This window comes from Chaetodon trifascialis, chromosome 10 (assembly GCF_039877785.1).
Source record: "Chaetodon trifascialis isolate fChaTrf1 chromosome 10, fChaTrf1.hap1, whole genome shotgun sequence".
NCBI classification, from domain to species: Eukaryota; Metazoa; Chordata; class Actinopteri; order Chaetodontiformes; family Chaetodontidae; genus Chaetodon; species Chaetodon trifascialis.
The window spans coordinates 20776266-20789550 of NC_092065.1; the positions used below are offsets into that span (position 1 = coordinate 20776266).

A 13285-nucleotide genomic window follows, 5' to 3' on the forward strand; every position below is an offset into this window, starting at 1 on the left:
CTGTGCTCCGCCGCTGAGCTACACACACAAATGCAGGTGAAAGTTCCCTGCTAGGCTATGGGGAAGTTAGCAACTAAACACAGAGTGTGTGTGTATGCTAACAAAGACACACTGACACGCTGAAGCAAGACGACACCTGAAGGACAAGCAGGTGAAGAGAAAGTAAAGCAAAGAACTTGGAAGAGTGCAACCTGTCAGCAGCCAGTTAAATCTCCTGTCCCAGTCACCTTGTGTATCAACCAATCGCAGCGGGTCTCAGAGGAGGAATGTGGAACAAGTAGGCGTGTGTGTGTGTGTGAATGTGTGAGTACCGGTGGTGAGAAATGAGATATGGAATTTATAACAACTTTATGAAGCAGAGCTGTTCCGACAGGCGTTTGAACTCATTATTTAACCTTACTGAGAGGAGAAAACAAACGCACCCCTGCAGACGGGTGAAGAGAGCCTGAGGAGCAGTTTGAAAACTGTGATTTCAGTGGGAGGAATGTCAAGAAGATCACAGCTGTATGAACCAGCTATTAAAGTGATCTAAGAGCAGAGAGAGCCCGCTGACATCATACAGTACAGAGATATGTAATCTTCTGCTTTACCACACAAGCGCCCGTGTTGATAGGTGCTGGAAAAGTCGTCAGTGAACACATGCTCAGGCAGTTTCAAAGTGTCTGTGCATGTTTTGTTATGAAATAACACGAAATATCTAAAGTAGTGGGATTAAAGTCTAGAAACTAAGCTGTTTTCCAGTGTGGCAGCAATCCTTCCAGACAAATCCCCGGCTCATTCACTCAAAGCGGGGATTCAAATAATTATATCCAAATGAACACAAGCAAGCTAGAATCCCGATTCCGATGACAAAAGTCTGCTGTTTGTGCCATTTTTGGCTTTTATTTTGAAACGTGACAGTAGAGAGTGACAGGAAGTGTGGGTTGGTCACGGGAATTGAATCAGGGACAGTTTAGGCTTCACGGCCACGAGGATCAGAGTCAGCTTATAGCAACCGATGACCTTTAAAGTTCAGTGAAACTAACTGTGGACGTGAGCAGTATCAGAAGAAACTGATGCAACTTACTGGTCGTGCATTATCTCAGTTGTAAATAGGACACACACACAGGCTCACACAGGCTCACACACACACACACACACACACACACACACACACACACACACACACACACACACACACACACACACACACACACACACACACACACACACGTTGTGTTTACAGTATATCACTTGTGGGGACATTACATAGACTTACATTCATTTCCTGGAGCCTTACCCTAACCCTAACCCTAACCACTATTTGCCTATTCCTAACCCTGTACCTAACCTAACCTTACCTAACCTGTAACCCTATCCTCAGTCTGCACCCTAAAATGTAATGATTTACATTAAGGGGACCTGCATTTTGTCCCCATAAGGGAGGTCAGTCCCCACAATGTGACTGTGTAAACAGATTTTTGTCCCCACAACGTGATAAATACCTGGTCACACACACACACACACACACACACACACAGTTCTGACCTGTAGCACCAGAGACTCCTTGTCTCCTTCTAGGCGGAGCAGTCGTTCTTGGTAGGTTTCATTGTTGGCTGGAGAACACAGGTTCACCTGGATGAAGGCACAGAAAAACATGAGCTAAAACATCTGACTGTTACTATTTTCTGCTTCTTCTCCACACATGGACGACAAAGTTCATTTAAAGATTTGTCAGAGCAACAAGATTCTTATTATGCTTATTGACAGCTGAAAGAAAAACTCAAACTCAAGCAGTAAGCAACTATTTTGAATGACGTTCGGCTTAAACGATGCCGTCAGCACAGTTTCCATTTCTCAGATTATCCTGTCTTTGAGTGTGTGTGTGTGTGTGTGTGTGTGTGTGTGTGTGTGTGTGTGTGTGTGTGTGTGTGTTCAGGGCTGCTGACCCCTGGACCCTCAGCCTGCTGCTGCTGTTAACAGAGAAACAGGAGTCATTTGAAACCCCTTGATTGCACACAGATGATCTCCATTCAACTCATGACTCTGCAACCGATGGGCTGTACCACTTTTTAGGTGTGTCCTGTTAAAGGAGGTGAAAACTTATTATTTTAACATTATAATGAATCTGTTTCCACACAGCTATCAAATGTTTTTTCTGTCCATAAGTGTGAAAAAAGACACATTAAATCACAATACATCTTAAAAATGAAACACTGATTCCAGTTTGTCCAACATTCACATATGAAAAGTTGCAGCGGAGAGTGAACACTTTAAAGGGTCTCTTGTTGTCTGAAGCGTCACACAGCCTGAATGACATGTTGCTCTTTTCCTTTTAAACCTGTCTGCCTTGTGGCTGTTGGAGGAAGCAGTGAGAGGATTCTAGATGTTTGCCGTGTATTAACGTTGTGTTGATCCACTGACGCCTGCTTTGTGTACTGGACCGCTCGGAGCGAAACAGCTGACAGAGCTGCTGCTGATCAAATACAGATGTCTCATGAAGCACCTGATGAAGAGTTGTGGAAGATCATTTGACTTCTCTGACTCCCCACCTTTCCAGAATGAGCACATGAATAAATGTTATTTTCTGAGGCTCGTGTTATGATTTTCATGACCACACCATTTCCCTCTCTGAGCACTCTAAGGCAAACAAAACATGGCTGAAATAAGTAGGCATGGTTATTTTTTGAGCAGCCACAGGAGAAAAAGCTGCGTCAGGCTCTGCCTAGGAATAGAAATGCTTTCTAATACATATTTTTGCAAACACTGCGAAAGAGATCTTTCCTTTTGGTCAAAGCTCTTAGTCTTGTGGTCTGTAGCTATTAAGGTTATGGCAGAATCACTGTTCTGCAACTCAGGAAGTAAAACTGAAAATCAAGCAGGACTATTTTATATGCTGTTTGGCTTAAATTATGTAGTCCGTACACTTTTCATTTCTCTCTAAAGAGTCAGATTATCCTGTCTGTGAGTGTGTGTGTGTGTCCAGGGCTGCTGACTCCTTGACTCCTCAGCCTGCTGCTGCTGCTAACAGGGAAACTGAGAAGGAGGAAAACATTGTCATCCAGCTATGAAGCATGGACATGGACTACTCAGTAGAGCACAGATATCTGCTGCTGGTGGTAGCTGAGCATTTGCTTTAAGAAAGCTCTGTGCTAGTGCTATGACATTAAACTGCTCTTAAACTTCACTGGCTGGTCGAGAATTGGCTGAGAGATTTTCTATCAGCACTGCTGCCTCACAGCTAGAAGGTGTGGGTTCGATTCCCCACCGAGGCCGAGGCAGGGCATTTCTTTGCGTTTGTTCTCGTGTTCCCGTGCTTGCATGGGAATTCTCCGGGGGCTCTGGTTTCCCTCCACCATCAAAACAAGTATTTCAGGTCAATTCTCCTGTCTGTGCCCTTGATCAAGGCACTGGCTTGGAGCTGTGGTTGGACCCCGGGCACCGCACAGTGGCTGCCCACTGCTCCTCAGGGACGTGTTAAGTGAGTATGATTCCATGTGACAAACTAGAATTACCGCCTCGTGGTTGTCTGCCTCCACCGACCAGTGAAGTCGCACTTCACATCCCGTCTGTCCAGACTCATAAAATATATGTAGTGAAGACTTTGAAGGAATGAATACATGTATTAAGTGTTTTTGGTGAAATGGAAGTTATAACTTTACTGACATGTATGATTCTCATAAATAGTTATGGTCAAAATTGTTTTGTGAGGTCACAGTGACCTTTGACTACCAAAGTCAAATTTGTTCATCCTTGAATCAAAATGTTTACGCCAAATTTGAAGAAAGTCCCTCAAGGTGTTCCTGAGATATCACATTCATAACAATAGGACAGACAGTCGGACAACCTGACGACATAATGCCTCTGGTCACGGCTGTCAGCGATGCAGAGGCATAAACAGAATCCATCCATCCATTATCTATACCGCCTATCCCTTTCGGGGTTGCGGGGGGCTGGAGCCTATCCCAGCTACAATGGGCGAGAGGCGGGGTACACCCTGAACCGGTCGCCAGCCGATTGCAGGGCCACATGCAAGGACAAACAAACATTCACACTCACACTCACACCTACGGACAATTTAGAGTCATCAATTAACCTAATGAGCATGTTTTTGGTCTGTGGGAGGAAGCCGGAGTACCCGGAGAGAACCCACGCATGCACGGGAAGAACATGCAAACTTCACACAGAAAGGCCCCGCCTGACCCGGGGATCGAACCGGCAACCTTCGTGCTGTGAGGCACGCGCACTACCTGCTGCGCCACCGTGCAGCCCATAAACAGAATCATCTTCCAAATTAGTATATTATTACAATTCTTACTTTTAGTCTCAGAACATCCCGCAGTTTCAGACTTCGAATGAACATTTTAACAGACTAATTGAAATACAAAGCTGCTTTAATCAATATTTTCCTGTTAACTACAGATGAAATGACCCATGTTTATTGTGAAAGTTGTTGCTCATTGTCACAAACCCACAGAGAAATCATCAGCTCTCAGTTCTACAGAGCGTTTTAGCTCATTGGTTTTACGACCTGCAACCTCATTGTTATGGTTCTCTTTCACTCTCATCAGCCTCATCTCCTGCAGCAGGCGGCTGCTTTCAGCAAGAAGGTTCTCTCACACTCACTACACACCACCTTTTCAGCACCGAACAGCAGACAAAGTTAGACATTATATGGTAAACACAGTGGAGCATTTAGCAGCTGAAGAGCCGGAGGGAGCTGGTGGAGACCAAAACTGATCTGAAAGAAGAGTGATTAATGAGCTTTTGTTGACCAGGTGGCCATTAACACAACAGATTTTAAGAAATACTAACATAAACAATAGAGCTGGTGAGGAATGGCGGCTAGCAATCACCTCAAACGTTACGTGTTCATATAGTAATTAGTGCTGTCACAAATATCGCGTTATTAACGTGTTAACGCAAATCAATTTTAACAGCGTCATTTTTTTATCGTGAGATTAACGCTCTTTGTGACCGAGTGAACTTGTAGTTTTTTACAACCTGTGGCCACTGCTAGTAACGTACGAAAAACTACAGGAAACAAAACAATAGGCACGCCCCACGCACATGTGTTTGGTCTTGCCTCCTTGTAAAAGAGTAGGCTACCGGTTTGTGTGGATGTCAAGCGCGAAACGCAGAAATGGATGCGAACGAGATTCTGGATGGAAGGTTTAGTTTCAAAAAGTTGCCCGATGGGTCGACTGACAAGACCAAAGTTATCTGTGTGTGTTGTCGGTGTGAATTGAATTATCACCGTAGCACGTCCAGTCTGAAATACCACCTGATGGCCAAACACACGGTGAATGCAAATTCTGCGCCGCCTCCTTGTCAAAAACAGGCGACAATGGATGGCTTTCGACAGCAGAGGCATATGGATGCTGTTATGTTCAAAGGAAACTTAAGAAAGGAAAGTTTAAGTCATGGTTTAACTGCACTATAGGCTGAGTCCTAGTTTACAATGATGTGCACTTTGTAACTTTATCTTGTATCTTTATCTTGTGTTTTGATCCCTTAGAAAGGGTTGTTGAAGGGGCTTTTTTGTAACCAAGTATTTTTTTTTGTCATCTGTTTATTGACAGTGTTAAATTGTGTGAGATTTGATTCATTCAAATGTGAATGACTGCTCAAAGTGAGAATGTTACTGTGAAATATAACACTACATGTTGTTTTCAATAAAAAAACATTTGCACAAAGCAAGTCTATCCACTTTTCCATGTTGATAACAGTATTAAAATGGTAATTCAAGGGACATTTAGAATAGATAAAAATGTGTGATTAATTTGCGATTAATCGCGAGATAACTACGACATTCATGCGATTAATCGCGATTAAATATTTTAATCGATTGACAGCACTAATAGTAATCAATGCTTGAATGCGATATACATGCCTTTGTGTCTACAGTCCACCCCACAGCTGTCTAAACTATAGCCAAAACAGTTTAAAATAGCCTGACCGTCCACAAGAGGATACAAAAACCTAACATAAAATATGTGCAGATGCATTTGCTTATAAGAGCCCTTTCCTGCTTCCATGACGAAGACCCGGTTTTGAAGAGGAGAATGTAAACACCTGCATGTTGGGCCTTTAGCTGAACCTCTTATCTGATGGCACAGTACGTACAGAGCAATGACAGTAGACACTGGAAAAAAGCTAGTGCTAGGCCACCAGTAGTCCGAATCAAAAGGAAAGAGCACAGTGCTTAGAGCCCTGATAGCGTTTTCATGGCGTTATCACACAGATGAGACAATCTCAGCTCTGTGTGAGCCATACATCTCTGATGGTTTAGGAACAAAGACAAATGAGCCTGAAATCAGCAGGTAATCCTTCATGATCTGTCTGCAGCTGAGGTCGGCGGGTTCAGAGGATGTATACAGACCTGACAATGACCATATGGACACATTAAACTGATTAACAGTGCAAACTAAACAGAGAGGGGAAGCGTGAGATCAAAAGACTTCACTTATCAAAGGGAATCAAAAACTGCTGCGTGTAAAGAGCTTGTGTCTGAAAGTCCCTCAACTGCTAATATTTAGATTCGCAATACTGTTCCAGTTTGACTTTTGATTGGTCACTCGGGCGGGGGAAGTCAGGAAGTATGTGAAACACGCTGTAATCACAGATATTCCCACGAGACCGCAGCGAGGCAGGGCCATGTCAGGGAGGTGACACGGCACTTGAAGGTGCTGATAAAGACGACCAGGCCAGCCTGGTGCTGCCTGTCATCGCCTTGAGGATTGAGAGTTTGGTTTCTCACATCTGTGGCTATTTTTCCAAGACTGCTGGGAATAGAATCAGAGTTTAACAGCACGTAGCTTGTTTTTCAGGCAACGAGCACACTAACCCTAACCCTAACCCAGCAGACCACATACTAAAGGTTGCATGTAAGAGAAGTGGCAGCACAGCGGTTGAAGTTATATAACTGTATAGGATGTTTGTCTCTTGAAGGCAGTGCTTCAACAGTAACAGCTCTGGCCTGTGGAGTGGGTGGGACCCCTGATGACGTACAGCGCCGTATATGATCCCACTATCTATGAATGCATGACAACATGCAGGACAGCACCTGCTTTTAATGATTCTCTATATAACAGTCCCTTTGCTGTACATATACAGTGCTTACAAGACATGCAGTGCTGCTGTAGTATCACTGCCTCAAAGCCTGGCTTCACCTTTACTTAAACCCACTGACTCATTTTATAGTGTGGTCACTTTGATAGGACAGGCTGCCGTACAGTCAAACAATTGCTCTCCATCCAAAACCTAATAGATTTTAAGGAAAAACACAGGTGAAAGTGATTCTGTGGTAGGAAACAACATTTTCTTAAATCCAGTGGTGAGCGTGGATTTGATTTGCTCCTGGAGCATGTCGAACACATTAGCTCACGTAGTCTTTCTAGTCACACCACCGTGTCTCCAAATCGAATTTAAAAGCTGCTCCAATTCAATTTTACGTCTGCACAGCTTGACAATCAACAGTGAGCGCGGAGAGTGAATGTGAAGGTGAGTCTGTCTCATTCTGGATGACTTCACATTTCTTGTACCTGCACTTCTAGATTGAAATATATTCTCTCAATGGCGTTAAGCAAACATGTTTAATCAGGCTGCACACACTGATAAACAGATAAACAACTGCTGTTAAACGTTATCAAGTGCACCAAAGCAAACCAAAGCACAGGCAGATTGGTGCAGTGGGTGGTGTTTGGTGGGCATCCTGCTGCAATAACTGAGCCTTCTCTCGCACAGGGAATAAAGGTGAAACCGCTGCACTAAAACTAAAAGTATGACATTAAAAACATGTCTTTTTATGTTAAGAATGAGCAGGACAAACTGTGGCAATGTGAAGAAAGTGTCCCACATGTGGGCCCAGATGTATTTCAGGTCCGAGGCAGTTGAGTCCATTCACTGGAAGCAGATCCCTGCCTCAAACATATCTTAATCAGCTTCACTCTATTTATTTATCTGCTGGGTCAGTGTATTGAACGAGAAATAGAGTGCGCTGGAAATAGCAGGATATCTGCTTCGCGGGCTCGACTGTCAGCAGCTCAGCAGAGTAAAAAGTACCCAGAATGCAGCGTGACGTGACAGGCAAAATGTGATAGGGTCCAAAATGTGGAAGTACATTTTATTTCTCTGTGCTACCAACTGAAAAAAAGCCTATTAAAGAGACAAAGAGCGCCACCTGCAGTAAGTGTTACACATTTTCAGAAGTTGTTTGAGCAGCACAAAGCTCAGAATTTTTTGTTTTTTGGATATATCAGATTTGGAGGCACTTCTTGAAACAAAACCACTGCATGATAAATTAGATTTTTTTTTTTTTTTTTACACATTTCTCTGTGGGTTCATAGTCTAAGCAGTTGCATTGCATCCCTCTGAGTGTTCTGTGAAGGTCAGCTTAGAGGTCACTGTATAATCAGAACAGTTCTTATGGCCCTAAAGTTAAATATATTGAGCCCATCTGACAAGACGGCATCAACTTGGCAAGGCACTGATTTACATCTACAGTAATCCGCTTACATGACTCCAAGACGACACAGAAACTCAGCCCAAACTCGACACTCTTATTCCCGAAACTTCATGTCTTAACACCAGCGCAGATCTCCCGTGGCAAAGTCTCCCTCTGATTGAATCTAGCAGTATCAGACACTGCTTTGTCAACAGCAATCAGCTGATGGATAATGCTCCTAATCTGATAACACACAGTCCTTGTGGTGCGTGCCTCTACACACACACACACACACATGCACACAAAAGCCCTAACAACACTGCAACAAGATGAGATGCAGCCCAGCTCTTAAGTGAAGGGAAATTACATCAGAAAACAGTCCGTCGCCGGGAAATAACACAATAAGAAAAGGACAATGACGCGCATCTGAGCTGGAGCGAGATTTATCTCGCAGGGACAGACGAGCTTCCCCTTTCTCCCATAAACATGCGTCTTCTCTCTGCTCAAAAGAAAACGCTGGGAACTCCTTCAAGGCATCAGCTCAATGGAAGGAATGTGACAAAAGGAAAGACAAAGAAAAAAAGAGAGATGTGAAAGTCAAATGAAGCGCGGCGCTCACCTTTTTGAGCCAGGAGAAGTGCCTGTAGAAGTCAATGGGAGTCTCCATGCTCCCAGCCCATCGCTGCCCTGCCTGAGTCCACTGTGTGGCTGTCTGACTCGATCAGACTGTGTGTCTGTGTGTGGATGTGCGAGCGTGGCCCACACACCAAAGTAAGAGTGGATTCTTGTGTCTGCAGACTGCTGCAGCATGTGAGCCCTGTCATGTGTGTGATGTGAGTCTGTGTGTGTGTGTGTGTGTGTGTCTGCGCTCTGCACAGCTGTGGAGGAAGGCGTTTTACGATCTCTGCCTTCTTAGTGGGACTACTCCCCCCTGTTTTGTCCCCCTCCTCCTACAGTACTCTCTTTGCAACACCACTTCTTCTCTCTCTTTCCCTACTTTCTCCTCCCTTTATCCTCCCTCACTTCCCCACTTATCTCTCCTTCCGTCGGACTTGTGCTCCCTCCTCCCTTTCCCGATCTGGTTGGAGGTGTTGCATTTTTTCTTCTTCTCTTCTTCACTTTAACATCACCCCTCTCTTCCCCCGACGCTCTCTGTCTTTCCTTGCTTTCTTAACTCCTCAGCCGTTCCCCAACTTTTGCTCTCCCTCCCCGCTGAGGTCCGTCTGACAGCCAAATGGCCGAGCCCAGAAAGGAGGGGGCTGGTGGGAGGGTTCGCCGTTTTTCTTCTTTCTCTGTCATCTGTTTGTGTCTGATTGTTGGCGCATGTTTTCTCTCTTACACACACACACACACACACACACACACACACACACACACACACACTAAACCAGCAGCAGCTGATGTCAGACACGCGAACAAAGCAGCAACAGGCTGTAATGTTGGCACAAACACAAACCATGCCAGATCTGCCCCCCCCCCCACCCCTTGCTTTTGCTCTCTTTTAATGAAGTTACAGTCGGAGCACCGGGAGACTTCAAAACTCTCTCTCCCTCTTTACCTCTCCCTCTCTCGCCCATCTGTCTGTCTTTCTGCGGCTTATCGTCTTCATGTTCAAACCCATTAGCTCAGGTTTCCATTTCCTGCGTATTTCACAAAACTGTTCGCCGTAACAATGTCGGCCATTTGTCTGAATGACAGCTTCATTTACACACACACACACACACACACACACAGGCGAATATTGTAACCGCTCAGTGGATAATGGCCTTTTTGAAGTCTTCAAATAAGAGGTGACGTACACGTCGTCCCCTGGTCATGTGCACAAGGGTAAATTTTGGGCGGTACATCTCAATGTATTAGCTTATGGAACATGCATAAAAATGCATATCACATGTGTGGAACACATCCACATACGCAGACAGCGACTGCAGGACGTGCTGTGCAGAGCTGGGTGTGCCGGTTTTGCAGCATGAAGGACATTGAGAGGATTACTGTGGGAGGCAGTGTTTGAATCTGCTCCTTTCACATCACTTATTGAATTGTTGTAGGTTTCGCTGCCAACAAAATCACAGACCACAGAAAAAGTCAGTTATCCAGAACTTAAACATATTTTAATGCTGCCGCTTCTTATATTAACAACTGATCAGCTGACTGTGATCGCTGTGTAATGTGAAAGTGAATGTTGCGCCTGGACATTAAATTAATTTGCTAACATTTATGGATATAATATATAAGTGTGATAATGTGTCAATGCTGTGTTAACTACTTGTTGACTTGGCAAAAACACAGGATCATCTGAAGGCATGCTAACGTTTCTGGGTCAGCAGTGGCAGGGTATCACAACATCCTGCCAATGATACACTTATGACGCTTCCTGTGTTTATATGTGTGTATCTGTGAGTGTGTGTGTGTGTTTCACCCCTGGAGAGAAGCCCACAGGGTGCAGAATAATTGCAGAGCACGAGCGTCTTTGATCCTGTCCCTCTAGGTCAGCAGGGAGGAGGGGGAGAAGGTGGACAGAACGAGGACAAGAGGGAGCGGTCAACCTTACATATTAGCTGCCTTGATAATCTGCCAGGCTTTTGTTCATCTGCTATTGAAATTCACAGGCCGCACCATCAGTTTTCACTGGAACCGCTTTCCACTGAGGAAACAGTCCAGGATTGGGGATCATCCACAGTAACAGGGACGCTTTTCAAAAGCACTTTTTCTAACCCAAACCCTAGATTTATTAACCGTTAACCCTAACCAAGTGGCTCTGTCCCCTAACCATAACTACAGTTTATGAACCTTTCTTCCTCCCCCATCTCTCTCTCCCCTCATTTCCTGTCGTCTCTGGACTGCCGACTCTCTACTTAAGGCACTAAATGCAAAACTGGACAATAAAAACACAATTTGCAACAGAAGCACTCCAGTTTTCTCTTTATCTACCACATATTTCCAGGAGCCAACTATGAGGCATGCTAACAACCAGAGCACCTTGTTTACCATAAACTGTGATGAACAAGATTCAACAAGCAAGTGTGCAGCAGGAAGCTCAAGGCCTGCATGTCGGGGGTGAGAATAATTATCATAAACCAATCTGCTCCTTTACAAAACAGATATTCTTTGCACTTAAATTTGTAAAAACAGATTAACCCTTATTAGAGATTATTAAAAACACAGGATGAATCCCTTTAGAGAAGATTAGAGGAACAAACATCTCACTTAAGTTGAATATTTCTTTATCACCTTTTCCTCAATCTATTTCATCACCTCAACCCCCTCTCCTGTATACGGTACCTGCTCAGCACAAATAAAGTAACTGAACGCATTCATAAAGACGACAGCACCGCTGCAGCATCATTACGCTGCCTGTATATCACAACGGCACAAAAAACTGAACCTGGAGAGTAGAATTGGGAGAGCCTAGAGGAAGAGAGTGAGGGAGGGGTGAATGAGAGGGGGAGAAAAAGGGGAGAGAGAGTTGGAGGAATCAAAGAGAAATCAAACTAAGGAGGGAGGGCTGGCCAGTGACTGTGTGGAACATGTGAGACATCTGCTGTTGAAACAATATAGGAGCTCAAAAAGCTACTGAACTGGGTCCAACATCCACTTTCCCTTTTCAGCTTCAACCGTCTCCACCAGCGAGTAAAACTCTTTGTGAGCAGAAAACAGCAGCCTCTGCAGGACAACGCTCAGCAACAAGCACAACTTAATCCAACAGCTGTGAGTCAGTGAGATCACAAAGCAGTCAGAGACTCAGAACACCCCATTTGGCATTTGCACAAATAGAAAAATAAACAGTAGCAATAGAAATAGTGCATCAAATTCAGCAAAACAGCTAAAAAGTCCCACTTTCTTTCAACTTATTTGAGCAGTTTCAACATACCTTAGTCCTGAGCAACCCAGTCCTCTTGTAAGAGCCTTCAGAGCCTGACCACTACACTAAGTACCTCATTTACAAACAGACTCACGTCAGAAAGTAGAGGGAGGGCGTCCAAACATGCAGAGCAGCAATAAGAGAGGAAGAGGGGAGAGGAGCAGTATGCAGTGAAAAAGGAGGAGAGTGAAGGAAAAGAGAGAGAGAGGGGTTAAAATAGTGAGGGTGGCTGTAAACATAGAAACTAGAATGGCTGAAAGGCCATGCAGGACAGGCAAAGAGTGTGAGGGAGGGGGCTCAGCGCAGGAAGTAGATAATAGTTGAGTTGTAATAATGTCTCTGAGGGAAACTTCACGGAACCAGTTCCAAACCTCTCCCCTTGTTCCCTTCCCTCCTTCTCTCCCTATGAAAACATTAACTGTAGAGGTCAGAGCAATGACGAGGAAGGCGATGGCGACTACTGACGCGTCAGAATCCATCACCTTCTGCTCAGTATTTTGAGCTCAGTTGAACTTGATGGCATAATGTATGCGAGGAATCGGCAAATTCACAGTTCAACAGAAGAGGTTAGAATGAGAGCCATCGCATGCAGCCTCTGTAGTTACACCCAGGCTGGATTAGCAACAGGGAAACACACTTCCACTAGGTTTAATCTTTTATTATGCTATGTCTTATTTGTTTATTTTACATTTTTTATTTTCTTTAATTGCATTTTATGTATTTGAGTCTATTTTATTTATGTAATGGATGTCTGCATTTGTTTTTTGTTTTTAATCTGTTTCGAAAGGTGCCAATAAATAAAATATGTCGTTTATATATATGTCTGTCACCACATTATGCAGCATATATTATATGAGAAAGAAAGAATGAAATAAAGAATCAAGCAAACAAACAAACAAAGAACAAAGATGATGAAAGAGGCGAATAGATGAAGGCTGGCGTAAGACTGGGACGGAGACCAAATGAGCCCTGAGTTCATCCTAACAGAGACGTGCCAA

At 44.1% G+C, this 13285-nt stretch overlaps 1 protein-coding gene across 3 annotated transcripts in view; it reads right to left on the reverse strand.

The window, feature by feature from the left end:
• The window catches only part of ppfibp2b (PPFIA binding protein 2b), a 78550-nt gene that overhangs the window by 35700 nt on the left and 29565 nt on the right, over nt 1–13285 (reverse strand). For all 3 annotated transcript variants that reach the window (XM_070971952.1, XM_070971950.1, XM_070971953.1), the window contains exon 4: nt 1528–1614. In XM_070971952.1, coding sequence (XP_070828053.1) covers nt 1528–1614 — 87 coding nt within the window. The remainder of the gene's footprint in view (nt 1–1527; nt 1615–13285) is intronic.